This window comes from Anolis carolinensis, chromosome 5 (genome assembly GCF_035594765.1).
Source record: "Anolis carolinensis isolate JA03-04 chromosome 5, rAnoCar3.1.pri, whole genome shotgun sequence".
NCBI classification, from domain to species: domain Eukaryota; kingdom Metazoa; phylum Chordata; class Lepidosauria; order Squamata; family Dactyloidae; genus Anolis; species Anolis carolinensis.
The window spans coordinates 138,662,059-138,677,324 of record NC_085845.1 but is presented as its reverse complement, the minus strand read 5'-3'; the positions used below and the strand labels follow the sequence as shown (position 1 = coordinate 138,677,324).

The window sequence follows — 15,266 nt, the reverse complement described above, 5'->3', positions numbered from 1 at the left end:
TAAGCATTGAATGTTTGCCTGTTACTATGTTGGAAGCTGGCCTGAGTCCCCATGGGGAGATAGGGTGGGATCCAAATGAAGTTTTATTGTTATTGTTGTTGTTGTTATTATTATTAGGTTATTGTTGATACCATATTGTTTTTGTTGCTCCTACCTTTCCACTTATGGAGCTAGTTTATTGTTTTTCTTTGAAATACGGTAAATATTCAAAAACATTTAACCTACTGATGCCTCAATCAATGAAATTTTATTGGTATCTATTTTTATTTTGAAATTTACCCATAGCTGCTGCATTTCCCACCCTCGGCTTATACTCGAGTCAATAATTTATCCCAGTTTTTTGTGGTAAAATTAGGTGCCTCGGCTTCTATTCGGGTCGACTTATACTCGAGTATATATGGTATATATACACACACACTGTATAGTGAACTGGATTTCCAGATAATGGCGGCAATAGGAAATTTCACGGCTGACTTGTGAGGGTTTTAAATAATGGTTTTAATGTGAAGATAACTAATTTTAGTGTTTATGTATATTTATGGTTTATTTTATGTTCCTGCACTGAATGTTTGCTGCATTTATGTTGTGCTCTGCCCTGAGTCCTCTTCAGGATGAGAAGGGTGGAATATAAATGTTTTAAATAAATAAAAATAAGTAATATCTATTTCAACCAAAAAGAGAAAAGAAACAAGTAACCAAGGATGGAAGTTGTACTTCATATACACAAATAATGCAGACAAGAGAGCAATTTTGGTCAGCTAGTAAAGACAGAGTAACTGTTGTGGTTCAACCTGATGAAGATGAGGGGTTTGTGGTGTCAGGACCTATGAGAATGAAAGATACCGTTTCAGAGCTAGGGAGAATGCTGGATTCAGATGCAGCCAAGGGGGGGGGGGGGGGGAAGGAGGTGGTGTTAGAGCAAAAGGTTGTTTTTGTATTGCCGTGGGAAAATACTGTTGTTTTGAATCCAGCAGCTAGAGAGGTGATCTTTCACCTACTAGCAAACGGGATAACAGACGGGAATCGGATGATTTGGATAAACATTCCCATGAGGCTCTGAGGGAGGAAGGATTCAGGTGCAGAAGGATTCGAGAGACTTTGTTGTGTGAGAGAGGGAGAGGGAGAGAGAGAAGTGGGGAGTGCAAGGTCAAAAGAATATGCAGTCCTTAAAGCAGAGAGATCTATGTCAGGATTTTAGATCTAGCAATGTCGCTTATCCTGGGAGGTTCTCTGACCTCGTTCCCTGTTCAAGCCTTGGTTGGAGATCCAAAATTCATGCTCATGTTGTGGCTCCTTGATTCATGGATTATTCTGGGATTCATGCTCATGTTTTGCTCCTGGTTTTCTGGATTTATCTGGAAATTCATGTTCATGTTTTAAACCTTGTATCCTGCCTTCATGGTCCAGTATGGAGCCTTGCTTTGGGATTTATTCTGCCTGTGGACTGTTTTCTGTAAATGGTTTGACTTGGCTTTAAGACTTTTGCCTGCTATATTACCTCCTGGATTTTACCCCTTATTTATGGAATATTGTTTTGTCCTTTTTTATATATGCTTTCTTAGTAAACTTCTTTGACTTTTCAAAATATACATTTTTAAAATGTTAGAAATAAAAGAATTATTATTATTATTTTATAATATACTGTATATACTCAAGTATAAGCCTAGTTTTTCAGTCCTTTTTTAGGGCTGAAAAAGCTCCCCTCGGCTTATACTCAAGTGAGAATCCTGGCTGGCTTCTATTCAGGTTGGCTTATCCTTGAGTATATAGGTATTCAGAGTTGGACAGTCTTATCTTATTAAAGTCTTATTATTATATTAAATTACAGTTTTATATAAATATTCAAAAACATTTAACCTACTGATGCCTCAAATAATGCAATTTTATTAATATCTATTTTTATTTTTAAATTTGACCTGTAGCTGCTGCATTTCCCACCCTCGTCTTATACTCGAGTCAATAAGTTTTCCCAATTTTTGTGGTAAAATTAGGTGCCTCGGCTTATATTCGGGTCGGCTTATACTTGAGTATATACGGTATGTCTTGATTATATTATTCTATGTCTTTTATATACATTACTCAATTCATACAACTCAACTTGTTTTGGATTTTTGAGTTTTTCATGAAGTTCCCAAAAAGTAGCTGTCCATTAATCTCAAAGTCAATAATGGTTCTCATCCAGGGAGCAACAGTAGCTTGTGAGGAGCATAGTTTTGACAGGGCTGGAGCACTGGGAAGAGTTTAAAGTCCTTCCCTATATGCAGCAGTTTCAGTCCTGGTCCCACCTTATACACTCTATCAAATTTTTGCTATAGTTTCAACATCCACTTGCAACAAATTGCCTTCCAGGGTCGAAGTAGAACTATATACTACACACAGATATAAAAGCAGCATCACACACCAAAACAGGCTGTCTGAATTCAAAACAACTAAAATTCACTAAGCAAACAGATTAGACTCTTTGAGACAATTATACCTTCCCCTGAAACTCCTGCTGCCTGGTTGAGTGACTCCTGCCCTTTTCTATCTATTCAGGATAAGGCATGAAGGGAACAGATAAAGAAAGTAAATTCAGAAAATGTTTACAGATATGAGAATGCATGAGCAAGTAAGAAGTTACTCAATGTCATGACTACAATAAAAAGAAAAACAAAGCAATACACACAAAAAGATCAAATTTTCATTCAAAAGATAAATCATTCATTATTAAGACAATGGGATTATCTTTGCCATTCTGGAATATTTAGAATTTTCAGGGTCGAAAGGTTAAACATAGTTTGAAGAATCTGTGTTTTGCTTTATATTTAGGTGTCACTGTATCCGCAGACAAGAAAGAATTTTTTTCCTCAGGAAAATAGGATATTAATGCTGGAAAAGAAACATAGCCATTCCATGTACAGTAGTTTAACTGGCATCTCCTATTTCAGGATTACTCCAGAGACATCAAAAGACAAAAACCAAATAGAGTTCTACTGTAGAAATTAGAGCAAAGTTGCCAGATTTCAATCTCCTATGCTTTCTTTTTTTAAAAATCTACCTCTAAAAACCTGCACAGCTCCAACCATCCTTATAAAATTGGCTGCCATAGCTCTGTAGGACAGAGTTCCCAAGTAAATTGAAATATTACAATGCGTGTCCTACTGCTGCCACAAGTTGCTGGCTTGCAATCAATATAAAACTGCACACTTAATTTAAAGGGAAGTGACAAATTCTAATGTCATGCAACTCTGTTTCTCCTTCAGCTTATTTTATATATTTACCTATTTATTTAATTTATATTCCGTTGGTCTTTTAGAAATGGGACTCAAATCCAGGTCAGTCAGTAACAATAAATTACTGGCCAGATGCAGTAATGAAAGCTAATGAAGTGAAGGTGTGTTGTCTCAAGACACTGTTAGGCAACAGTTTTTCTACCCTGATGAGAAGCATACAAATTGTTCTAGATAGAACTGCACTCTTTCAAGAGATTAAATGCAAACTGGGTGGAGTTAATTGCTTTAATTTTGATGTATGGTAGTTTTGTCACTACCGTGGGGTTTAGCAACATAAGTGTATAAAAAACCTGAGAGAATGGATGCTGCTTGACACCTCATTAACCGCCTGGCTCAATGATACATTATCATGGGAGTTGTAGTTTTACAAGGTTTTTAGCGTTCTCTGTCAAATAATGCTGGTATCTTACCAAACTACAACTCTCACAATTCCACAACACTGAGTCATGGCAGTTAAAATTGATGTGCATCTACATTATTATTATTATTATTATTTTTTAAAAAAGCAATCTCTAGATCCTCCACAGTGACGGTATGCACAACTTCTGCCAGACCGTTGGTAAATTTAATGTGATGCAAAGTGATGCAAAAAATTCTAACACTTCATCTACACTGATGAGATCTGAACAAGCACAGAATAGCTACAAAAATAGATTTTAAGATTCTTTTGACATTATGAAAATGTTGACCCAAAGTAGAAAAGCTGTGAAACACCAATTCTATCCTAGGAACTTCACTCCTCCACAATTGCTGTTTTGACATCTGCAGATTCAATATTTTGTGGTTTTGTCATTGCCTGACTGATTTCCTCCTGCTTCCTAGGATAGAAGTGGTACTTGGCTCATGTTCTTTAACCCCTAGAGAAAGAAATGTAGACTGAATGAAGCACAGCCCATGCACCCCATCCTTGGCTTGGTCTGCTGTCTTTCCTATATTTGTGGGCTAAGGAGCAAGAGCAGTGCATGTCTGGTAGGTTAAGGCACTGCCACTGCCCCATTTTCTGAAGCTTAAAGCCATTGTGAGGTATGAGAGATTTGATCCAGTGTGGAAAAGTGAATACAGAGCAGAACACGGGAAAAACCAATGAAGCTAAATGTTAGGAAAGTCACTCCCAAGATGATGTAATTCCCTCTTCCTAAATGGTTAAAGGAGGATGAGACAAATTAATTTAAAAGAGGCCTCTCAGACCCCTTTTACACTGTCCTTATATCCCAGGATCTGATCCCAGGTTATCTGCTTTGAATTTGATTGTATGACTCTCCAGTGCCAAATAACCTGGGATAAGCAGATAATCTGGGATCAGATCCTGGGATATAGGGCAATCAAGGCCCCTTCCACACAGCTGTATAAAATCCATATTGAACTGGATTATATGGCAATATGGATTCAGATAATCCAATTCAAAGTAGATATTGTGGATTATCTGCCTTGATATTCTGGGTTATATGGCTGGGTGGAAGGGCCCGTAGAAGGGGCCTCAGTAGCTACCAAATGCTATCAATCACAATAGCTACATAGAACTCCAGTTTCAGTTACACTTTCCCCTAAAGACAATGTCAAGGAAAACAGCAATAAATGTACGAATTGTGTGTTTTCTACACATATCTGGTCTACCCCCTGGAATAAGAAAAGACAGTGAATTAGATAATTTTTGGTCTAAATCAGTAGAACATGTCTTATTTTCTTTGAATGTAAATGTATACCTTCTCTATTGGTAGCAGGAGCACCCAGGGTTATAGCAGCATTTTTCATTTTGCCTGATCTGCTCAATATAGACAGAATATTTGGCTCATCAAGAGACTTTTCTTCTTTATCTCTCTGCCTGGAATAATCAGCTATATATTGAAGAAGACTAAAAGGGAAAAGATAAAACTTTTTATAACATTGTTACAATAAAAAAGGGTTTTTTTTAAAAAAAGAATATAACTTGAAGAAAACATTAAACTGCATCGTAAGAGTGAAGTCCTTTTGTAGGAATCTATGGAGATCTGTTCTCAAATGTCAACTGATCAATGTTTGTATTATTTTTCTTAGTCAGAAATCATGATACTCAAGTTGTTTGTTTCTTGCTTAGGGACATGCAAAGAAACAATTTCTGAGAATTCCTAGCATCATTTCAGAATTTAAATAGATAGATAATTATAAATATACATTTTGAAAATGTTAGAAATAAAGGCTTACATAGGATCATCGCTAAGTAGAGCATAATCCCGCGCTGACCATCCACTTTCATCTTTATGGGAAACATCTGACCCATGAAAGAGGAGAATATTTGTTAAATCACGTTTTTTATTAGAGGTAGCAATCAACAACGGCGTTCTGAAATAGAAATAGAGAACAAAATTACTGTATGATCTGTTCACTTAGCCTAGATCACTTAGCACTACTGCTTTAATACCTTGGAGTTTAAATACCATTGTTTGCTATGACAAAACGTAAAACAAATCACACTTAGATAAAATGCTTATGTCTTTGGTAGAAGCATGACTATTTCAATAAGGTTCGCTTTCAAGAATTGGCTATTTGCACTTCTATTTTACACAAAACCATATAGACTCTGGATTTAAGATGTAACCAAGGCTGTTAATGAATGCAACCTTCTACAAATCAAGACATTTCTTTAAAGAGATATTTTGTTTGTTGTTCAATCAAGGAGAACAGATAAATATTGTTGGCTCTTTGTTGTTCTAGGCTGTTCTATAAATAACAAATACACATTCTGAATTGAAAGCTCCCATCATCTATGATTATGATGGCAGACAAACATCTGAAGAATCACATAGCAGAGATTTGTACTATCACTAGACATTTTAATTATTGAAGACCTAACTCTACACTTTATCATAAGCAATACTATATATCCTAATAAGGGACCTCAAAAAAGATTTGCTCTTTTGTGAAAGTCACTTATAGCCACAGTTTAGATTTAAGAATATTTCATGATTTATTGGCTCTTTATATACAAAAATGGAAGGTTCAGAAACAAGCTTTCAATTGATAATCTAGTCTTTTCTGGAAACATAAGAACAAAATTCCTTCTGGATTACTAACACCACATATGAAATGTCATTTTTAATTTGAAAATAATTGTTATGCTCATATTAAAAGCACGTTCAAATAAGGTGTATCAATCATGACTATTACACACTCCATTTTATAGATGCTGAAGTAAGAATGGTGGGACTTCCATGTTCATATTACATTGTTTTCAATGTATACTTTCAGAATTTTTATTTTCCCTCAAATCAGCTACCAACTTTTATCACCAAAATGTGGCAAGCAGATTCACTTGATATTTTGCTTGCTTGAAGCAAGTGCAATTTGTCTTTTGTTCAAATAACTACTTTTAAAGACAAGATGGGAGAGAGACCTCCCTTTTACCACTTTTAAAATCGGGATGCTTGTGAAAAACCACAATATAAAATTACCATATATACTCGAAGATAAGCTGAGTTTTCAGCCCTTTTTATGAGCTGAAAAAGCCTCCCCCGGCTTATAATCGGGTCAAGGTCAAGGCCGGCAATGGAGCCTGCAGGCTATTGCTTGCAATATGTGATCTATTTCTCTCTTCTCTTCCCTTATCAGTGTTTTACTTTGCAAAGCCTCCCTCGCTCTTAAGCAAGAGAATGTTTTGAAAAGAGAGACACCCTTGCAAGTCAGGAAGAAGAAAAATATATATTTATTAATCTTATGAAAGCATTTTCCCCAAAATATTTGTTAAACTCTCCTACAGGTATACAGTATAGGGATTAACCCCTTGCAAGCTTTTGCAATCTCTATGTACCTTTATATTTGTATCTATCTATAAACATGAATTTTATATATGAATTTTCCCCTCATATGTTTGCAGGTCTTTGCAAATCCTTTATACATATAGATCCATGTACCTGTGTATTATAGCCATACATATACATTATTTTTATATATGAATTTACCCTCATATGTTTGCAAGTCTCTGCAAATATCTATATAAAGAGATATGTCTGGATAGATATGAATATATTCTTATCTACATATATATAGGGCTTGCAAATATTACAGGGGGGAAATGAACACACAAATATATATAGACATGTCTAGACAGATATGTGTGTGTGTGTGCGTGTGCGCGTGTATGTGTATGTATGTGTGTGTGTGTGTGTGTGTGTGTGTGTGTATATATATATATATGGCTTTCAAATATTGTAGGGGAAATGCACACACACATACATAGAGAGGGGGATTTGAAAACGTTTCAGGGGGAAATGCATATGTGAAATCAGTATCTATAATTATAGATTTATATCTAGCTCTGCATTGTTTATATAAGCATTGAATGTTTGCCTGTTACTATGCTGGAAGCTGGCTTGAGTCCCCATGGGGAGATAGGGTGGGATCCAAATGAAGTTTTTATTATTATTGTTGTTGTTGTTGTTGTTGATACCATATTGTTTTTGTTGCCCCTACCTTTCCACTTATAGAGCTAGTTTATTGTTTTTCTTTGAAATACGGTAAATATTCAAAAACATTTAACCTACTGATGCCCGGATTAATGACATTTTATTGGTATCTATTTAAATTTTGACATTTATCCTTAGCTGCTGTATTTCCCACCCTCGGCTTATACTCGAATCAATAAGTTATCCCAGTTTTTTGTGATAAAATTAGGTGCCTCGGCTTATATTCGGGTCGGCTTATACTCAAGTATATACGGTAAATACAGGATCAGTGTCAATACAAAGCACACAGGTATAGCCCAACATTCAATAGCTGTATTCCATATGATTTCATAACAGTTACTCTACAAAAATCATTCATAGACTATGGCAGCATTGGGAATTAAGTGGCCCTGCTGGACATGGTGGAGTGCCACTTCAGGCAATCCTTACTCCAGGCTAGACTGCCTAAGGATGCTGGGAATTTCAGTCTAACAACATCTGGAGAGCCAGATGATTCCCACCCTTTTCTGTAACATCCTCATTAGAAAAGACAGATGAAGGATTTAGGCAGTAATTCCACACACAATTATCTGGAAATAAGTTCCACTGAAGCTATTTGCTTCTGAGTGAATACATAAATAATAGCACTGTCAAAGCTGTCCTCAAAGTTTATTTATAATGGCATGGATACAGAACTGCGATTAGTAAATAATAAGCACTTTCAGCTAGGCAAATTCCACACTATATTCTTCTGTCATTATCCTTAGCAATGAACTTCAACAAATTACTTAAGAAACAGTCCAAAATTTCTGAGAGAGGGATAAATGAATTCGACTGTACCTTCCTGAATTGTCAGTGGCATGCACAGATGCTCCTTGTTTTAGAAGAAACTCTACCATTTCTCGATTATTTTCAGTTACAGCCACAATCAAAGGTGTGTTCCCATCCTATAAGATTATAACCAAATAAAAGATATAAACAGTGACACATCGTATTTTCCATTGTTTTCTTTAAGATCAAGAATTATTTATAACTTAAATATATTAAAATGAAATGAAGAGCTGCTCAGAATATTAAAACCATTAATAAGGGACACAAACAGCACAAAGGCCATTTCATATAAAGTAGATTTCAAATCTCAAAGTATGTTCTGTGTAACAATAAAATGTGTTGTTTTTAAAATGCTCATACTGTTTATTATAAATAAAACAGATGTATCAAGTCTACTGGTACAGCTAACATATTTTAAAAAGTTAAAAATGTCACGTGGTTGAGTCCAATCTATGGACAGCAGTGGGACACAAGAACTGGAAGGGGGGGGGGGGGGAGGGTTAGAAGCAGAGAGACAACGTGAATGCAGGGAATTTACCAGATGGCAATGTGTATATATTTTATGTATGACTTTTGTATTACCCTTTAGGTGTTATCATGAGCAGTGTATCGAGTAATACATTTCTTCCAGAACTTTTTCAACTTCCAAAAGTACAAAAACAAAGCTGTTGTAGCCTACTTTTCTGACGTTAAAAAGGTGTGCCTTACCTTATTCTGTGCTTCAACATTGGCATTATATTCAAGGAGATGCTTTGCTATTGATATGCTAGAATTAAAGGCAGCAAAGTGGAGGGCAGTGTTACTGTATGCATCCACAAGGTCAGGGTCTGCTCCTTGCTCAAGCAGGTAAATTGCACATAAATCTTGCTGGCACTGCACAGCCTATAACATTTAAGAAGAGGAAGTTAGCCCCACATGTCAATTCGTCCAAATAATTCATGCTGCCACAGCATAGTGTGCTAAAACTTTGTGTCTTCAAGTCATTTCCAGTTTCTAGCAACCCTATCACAAGATTTTCTTGACAAAATTTGTTCGGGGGAGGGGGAGCACTGCCTTTCTGAGTCTGAGGGAATACTGCTCATGGTCATACTGTGATTTCCATTGTTGAGCAGAGACTCAAACGCACACAAAAATTTCATAGAAGAATCTCTTCTTTAAAATACTTGGTTAAAACCTGTGACTTCTGCTGATAGGACTTGCATTAAGCTGATCCTTTCATTCATATGTCATATTTGCAAAGTTGCAATATTATGTCTCATACATACCTTCATTAATGGAGTTCTTGTATCACTATCGTAGAGATCTAGTTGGCATTGGTTGCTTACTAAAAAAGTAACAACATCTATGCATCCATTGGCGCAGGCAAAATGCAAAGGTGTTCTGAAAAGAATGCAATGAAATTCAATCAGTATCACAGAATAAAATTGATATTATTTTCTTTAGCGTTATTTGACTCTTTCTCTGTCAGCACAAACTTGGGTTCTCCAATTTTATCCTGAGAGTACCCCAACCTCCTTTGATTCGTGCCTCCTACCACAGGAACCAGAGAAGTTATGCTGGCCCCTGCAGGACCTCTCAAGGGCCACATGGGTGTGTAGCTATGGTGGTGACTGGAGCACTAATGGGATGGAACAGAAACACGCAACATCTTTCACCTTCACATTTATAAGGCTCAGCTCTTCTGACTGAAAGACTCCCCCACCCGCTGTAATCTTGACAGCAGTCCAAAGCAGAATTTGGCTTTCTTGATCAGGATCAAAGCAGTAGCATGGATTTAGCTTCCCTGCAGAGAAACTGTGCTTTCTGTAGCCCAGCTGATGGTTGATCACCTGGAGAAAGGATTCTCTGGATCACAGGCTGAGAGCTGCATAGCACCATATGGTCCCTGAGTTTGTCACATGTTGTAATGACTTATAGTTTAGCTATTTTTTCAGTCCATTTCCCATTGCACTTGACCCTAAGACATATCAAATGGTCTTGCATTCAGTTTTACCTTTTCACCCAGAAAGAAAAAATAAAGGCATTTTCCAAACATAGCTGAACCAATATAGTAAAGTGCCAGATTTAAGATTTGGACTGGAAGCCTGGGTCTTTGTTCACCCATGTATCTTTTCTGATCTGTGGAAAGTCCAGGGTGGGAGAAATAACTCTTGACTATTGAAGGCAAATGTGAATGTTACAATTAATCACCTGCAATTAATCACCAGCGCTGCAATTTCAAAGCCTGGCTGATTCCTGCCTGGGGAAATCCTTTTGTTGGGAGGTGTTAGCTGGCCCTGATTGTTTTAAGTCTGGAATTCCCCTATTTTCAGAGTGTTGTTCTTTATTTACTGTCTTGATTTTAGAGTTTTTAAACTCTATGGATACTTCACCACAGACATCAGAAGAACTGAAAGGCCAAGAACAAGCCACAAGAATAAAGACAAAGATCCACCCAGAGGAAAAGAGTTCTTACCATGCATCAAAGGAACCACTGACCACATCGGGAAGAAACACAACCTACAAACTATCTACAGACCCACTAAGAAAATCCAACAAATACTACGTTCAACAAAGGACGAGAGGGATTCTTACAACTGCAGGTGGTTGGACTAGATGGCCCATGAGGTCTCTTCCAACTCTATGATTCTATGAACCTCTCATCTCTGCAGGAGTCTACCATATAATAATAATAATAATAATAATAATAACAAAACTTTATTTATACCCCGCCACCATCTTCCCAGCGGGGACTCGGGGCGGCTAACATGGGGCCATGCCCAAAGCAATACAATATAATAAAATATAAAACAGCATACCATAACATAATTAAAAGTAATACAATACATAATAATAAACATCACATCAAGAAATCAAGAAACAGTCAAACAAGAGAAGGCCGCATGAACACAAAGATAAAACCCGGAGTGAGAGGGACAGAGGGGTACTCCAATGTGGACAGGGACATATGAGAGTGGGGCAGTTTAGAGGATAGATGTTCGGGGGGGGGGGGGGGGAGTAACACAGAAATATATAACAGAAGTTACTCACCGAAAACACAGCGGAAGAGCCATGTTTTCAGGTCTTTCCTAAAAGCTAACAAAGTGGGAGCTTGCCTGATTTCAGTAGGCAGTGAGTTCCATAGTCGGGGGGCCACAGCAGATACCATATACCATGCAGCTGTGGGCAAGTTTACATTGGGGCCACCAAACGCAGCACTGCCCAGACACGAATCAAGGAACATGAAAGGCACTGCAGACTAACTTGACCAGAGAAGTCAGCCATAGCAGAGCACTTTATGAACCAACCTGGACACAGCATATGGTTTGAGAACACAGAAATGCTAGACCACTCTAACAACCACCATGTCAGACTACACAGAGAAGCCATTGCATGTGGATAATTTCAACAGAAAGGAAATGAAAATGAACAAAATCTGGCTACCAGTATTTAAAAAAAACTGCTGCCAGTTATGTGTGAGAGAGCAGGATTTCCCCAAGAATCTAATCTTATCCTCTATGAGGTTTGGAGCAACTCCTGTTCTTTAACTTCCATTTAAAGAAATGTAATTTGATTGTAACATATAACCCAATTATTATTATGAATATGCATTTATTGTATAGTGATAACACATTGATAGGTAAATAAGCAGATGGATGGATAGGCAGAAAAATAGGGTTTGTTAACTTAGATTATGGGTGAGAAGGAGAAGAAGAGATTGAATAAATATATCTGTAAATTAAGTGAGATTTATAATACAGTAGAGTCTCACTTATCCAACATTCGCTTTTTTGTAGTCAATGTTTTCAATACATCGTGATATTTTGGTGCTAAATTCATAAATACAGTAATTACTATGTAGCATTACTGCATATTGAACTACTTCTTCTGTCAAATATGTTGTATAACATGTTTTGGTGCTTAATTTGTAAAATCATAACCTAATTTGGTGTTTAATAGGCTTCTCCTTAATCTCTCCTTGTTATCCAACATATTCGCTTATCCAAAATTCTGCCGGCCCGTTTATGTTGGATAAGTGAGACTCTACTGTATAAATAAAGCCTTTTTTAAAATAGGAAATAAAAGCTAGATATCTTTGCAACAGCTATTCATTTAGCAAACTTTCCAGGAAGAAGATAAAATGTAAATTATATCAAATAGTGTCCCCACTTCAAAATTACTGTGAGATATGCACAACACAGTCCCAAATTCTGCAAACTCTTGGGTATACAAATACTTACATTAGAATACTTCTTTCTGTTTAAAAGCGTATGGCACTTTATCACTGATACTTATTTCCATGATACAGCACTTTATCAAACCTGTCCCTGCTGGTTTGCTTTTAATTACTCTGATTTTATCTGCTTGGATTTTAATGTATTGTCCATTATTTTATTTTGTGTATCGTTGGAATGTTTTTGTCAAATATGTTGTGTTGTTGTTTTGGGCTTGTCCCTGTTGTGAGCCGCCCCGAGTCCCTTCGGGGAGATGGGACGGGATATAAAAATAAAGTTTATTATTATTATTATTATTATTAAATAAAGAATAACACTCTAAAAACGGGGGGGGGGGGGGGTTCCAAACATGATTCAATCAGGGCCATTTACCAACTTACCGTCCTGCAGATTAAGATCTTTGAGTGAGGTCCTGCTCTCGGTCCCGCTGCCATCACAGGTGAAGTTGGCGGGGACATGAGACGGGGCTTTTTCAGTGGTGGCTTCACGGCTGTGGAACTCCTTGCCAAGGGAGATTAGGGAAGCCCCCTCACTCATGTTTTTCAGGAAGCAGCTGAAGACCTGGCTGTGGGATCAAGCATTTGGCCCATCCTAAGATATGAGCTGGGGCCCCTGGTGGCACAGTGTGTTAAAGCGCTGAGCTGCTGAATTTGCGGACCAAAAGGTTCCAGATTCAAATCCCGGGAGCAGAATGAGCGCCCGCTGTTAGCCTCAGCTCCTACCAACCTAGCAGTTTGAAAACATGACAATGTGAGTAGATCAATAGGTACTGCTCCGGCGGGAAGGTAACGGCGCTCCATGCAGTCATGCCAGCCACATGACCTTGGAGGTGTCTATGGACAACGCCGGCTCTTCGGTTTAGAAATGGAGATGAGCACCAAGCCGCAGAGTCGGTCACGACTGGACTTAATGTCAGGGGAAACCTTTACCTTTACCTTAAGATATGAGCTGATATGACCTGATGGATTAATATTAATTCAAACACAGACTGGCTCTTGACTTTGGCTTGAAACTTCCCCTTTTGTAATGGTCACATGGTTTGAATTGTTTTAATTTGATTTGGACACCGGCTTTTATTTGTGTTTTATGTTTGGTTTTCCTACATGTTGTATTATATGTGGTGTTTAATTTTGCCATTATATAAACCCGTTCTGGGTCCCCCGGGGGAGAAGAGCGGTATATAAATTAATTAAATAAAATTTAACACTTCCCAACAAAACGATTCCCGCAGGCAGGAATCAGCCAGGCTTTGAAGCTGCAAGGCTTTCCAGTGCTAATCAAGCTGGCCAATTGCAACATTCACTCTTGCCTCCAACAGACAGGAGTTTTCCCCCGACCGGGACCTTCCACAGATATATAAACCTCACATGTCTAGTTTCCAACAGACCTCACAATCTCTGAGGATGCCTGCCACAGGTGTGGGCGAAACATCAGGAGAGAATGCTTCTGGAACATGGCCATATAGCCAGGAAAGCTCGCAGCAACCCAAAGCTTAAGAACTCCCATAATTCCATAGCCTTGAGCCATGGCAGTGCCAGTGGCGCCAGACTGCAATGATCCCGCGGTGTGGAGGCACCCTTTTCCTCGCTGCTCCCAGCCTCACCTGTCACTCTTGTCCCTCTCGTCCGGGTCGTGGTGCCTCCGCAGGAGATGCCGCACTTCAACCAGGTCCCCTTCGGCGGCGGCCCGGTGCAGCCTGGGCAGCTCTTTGCTCCGGACCTTGTAGAGGCCTCCCGCTAAGCCCAGCCGCGAGCCCGCCCACGCATGGCCCAGGGGCAGCGGCTCCGGCGGCTCCCTCCGTTTCTTCCCCAACCCCAGCATCTTCTTCATCTTCTTCATCCTCCTCCTCCTTCTCCCTCAGCCAGGGCCGAAAGTGTCCTCTTGCCGGAGGAAGGTGTCATGCGCGCCCGAAGGCTCCTGCAAAAGGCGAGAGGGGCGCGAGCAGAGAGAGCCTCGCCTGGTCCCACGGCAGCCACGGCAACGGCTTCCCTCAAAGCGGTACTACGCATGCGCCTTCAAGCAACCGTTGGCACCCACTGGTGTTTGGAAGGAGAATTGATTCAAAAGGCGCATGCGCACTCCTTTTTTCGCTCTTCCCAAAGGAGTACTACGCATGCGCCTTCAAGCAACCCCCGGCACCGCTATTGCCTAGGAGACGGCTTAGGCTCAGAGAGCGCATGCGCCATTCTCTTTGGCGGTTTCCCCTTCGCCAAAGGGGTACTACGCATGCGTCTTCAAGCAACTCCTTGCCCTGGAAGGGGCTTGGGCTCAGCGAACGCATGCGCAATCTACTTCGGCAGTCTCCCCCCTCCCCCCCAAGGAGTATTGCGCATGCGCCTTCAAGCAACTTTGGCACCGCGGTTTCTACAAAATCGCTGCCAGCCAGAATTGACAAAAACAGACCAGTAATCTGACTCAAGTTTTTTTTCTCTGTTGCCATGCAACACCCTTGGCAAGCTGCTCTGCAGATGTGAACACTGAACTCCAGGAAGAAAAGGAAATCAATGTCGTGTTCCCCAAATATGTTGCAG

General features: G+C 39.1%; 1 protein-coding gene across 10 annotated transcripts in view; it reads right to left on the bottom strand.

Annotated features, from left to right (window-relative positions):
* ankrd26 (ankyrin repeat domain containing 26) overlaps positions 1-14,756 on the bottom strand; it is a 71,931-nt gene extending 57,175 nt beyond the window's left edge. For 4 of the 10 annotated variants that reach the window (XM_062982379.1, XM_062982381.1, XM_062982382.1 and 1 more), the window contains exons 1-7: positions 14,339-14,754; positions 9,787-9,901; positions 9,230-9,403; positions 8,531-8,637; positions 5,454-5,591; positions 4,976-5,124; positions 2,477-2,527 (exon numbers count right to left, since the gene is read on the bottom strand). In XM_062982379.1, the coding sequence (XP_062838449.1) occupies positions 2,477-2,527; positions 4,976-5,124; positions 5,454-5,591; positions 8,531-8,637; positions 9,230-9,403; positions 9,787-9,901; positions 14,339-14,574 (970 nt within the window). In that variant the 5' untranslated portion in view covers positions 14,575-14,754. Of the gene's footprint in view, positions 1-2,476; positions 2,528-4,975; positions 5,125-5,453; positions 5,592-8,530; positions 8,638-9,229; positions 9,404-9,786; positions 9,902-14,338 lie in introns of all 10 variants that reach the window. The other 6 variants (XM_062982384.1, XM_062982386.1, XM_062982388.1 and 3 more) reach the window with 4 other exon arrangements.
* Positions 14,757-15,266: the final 510 nt, after the last annotated feature.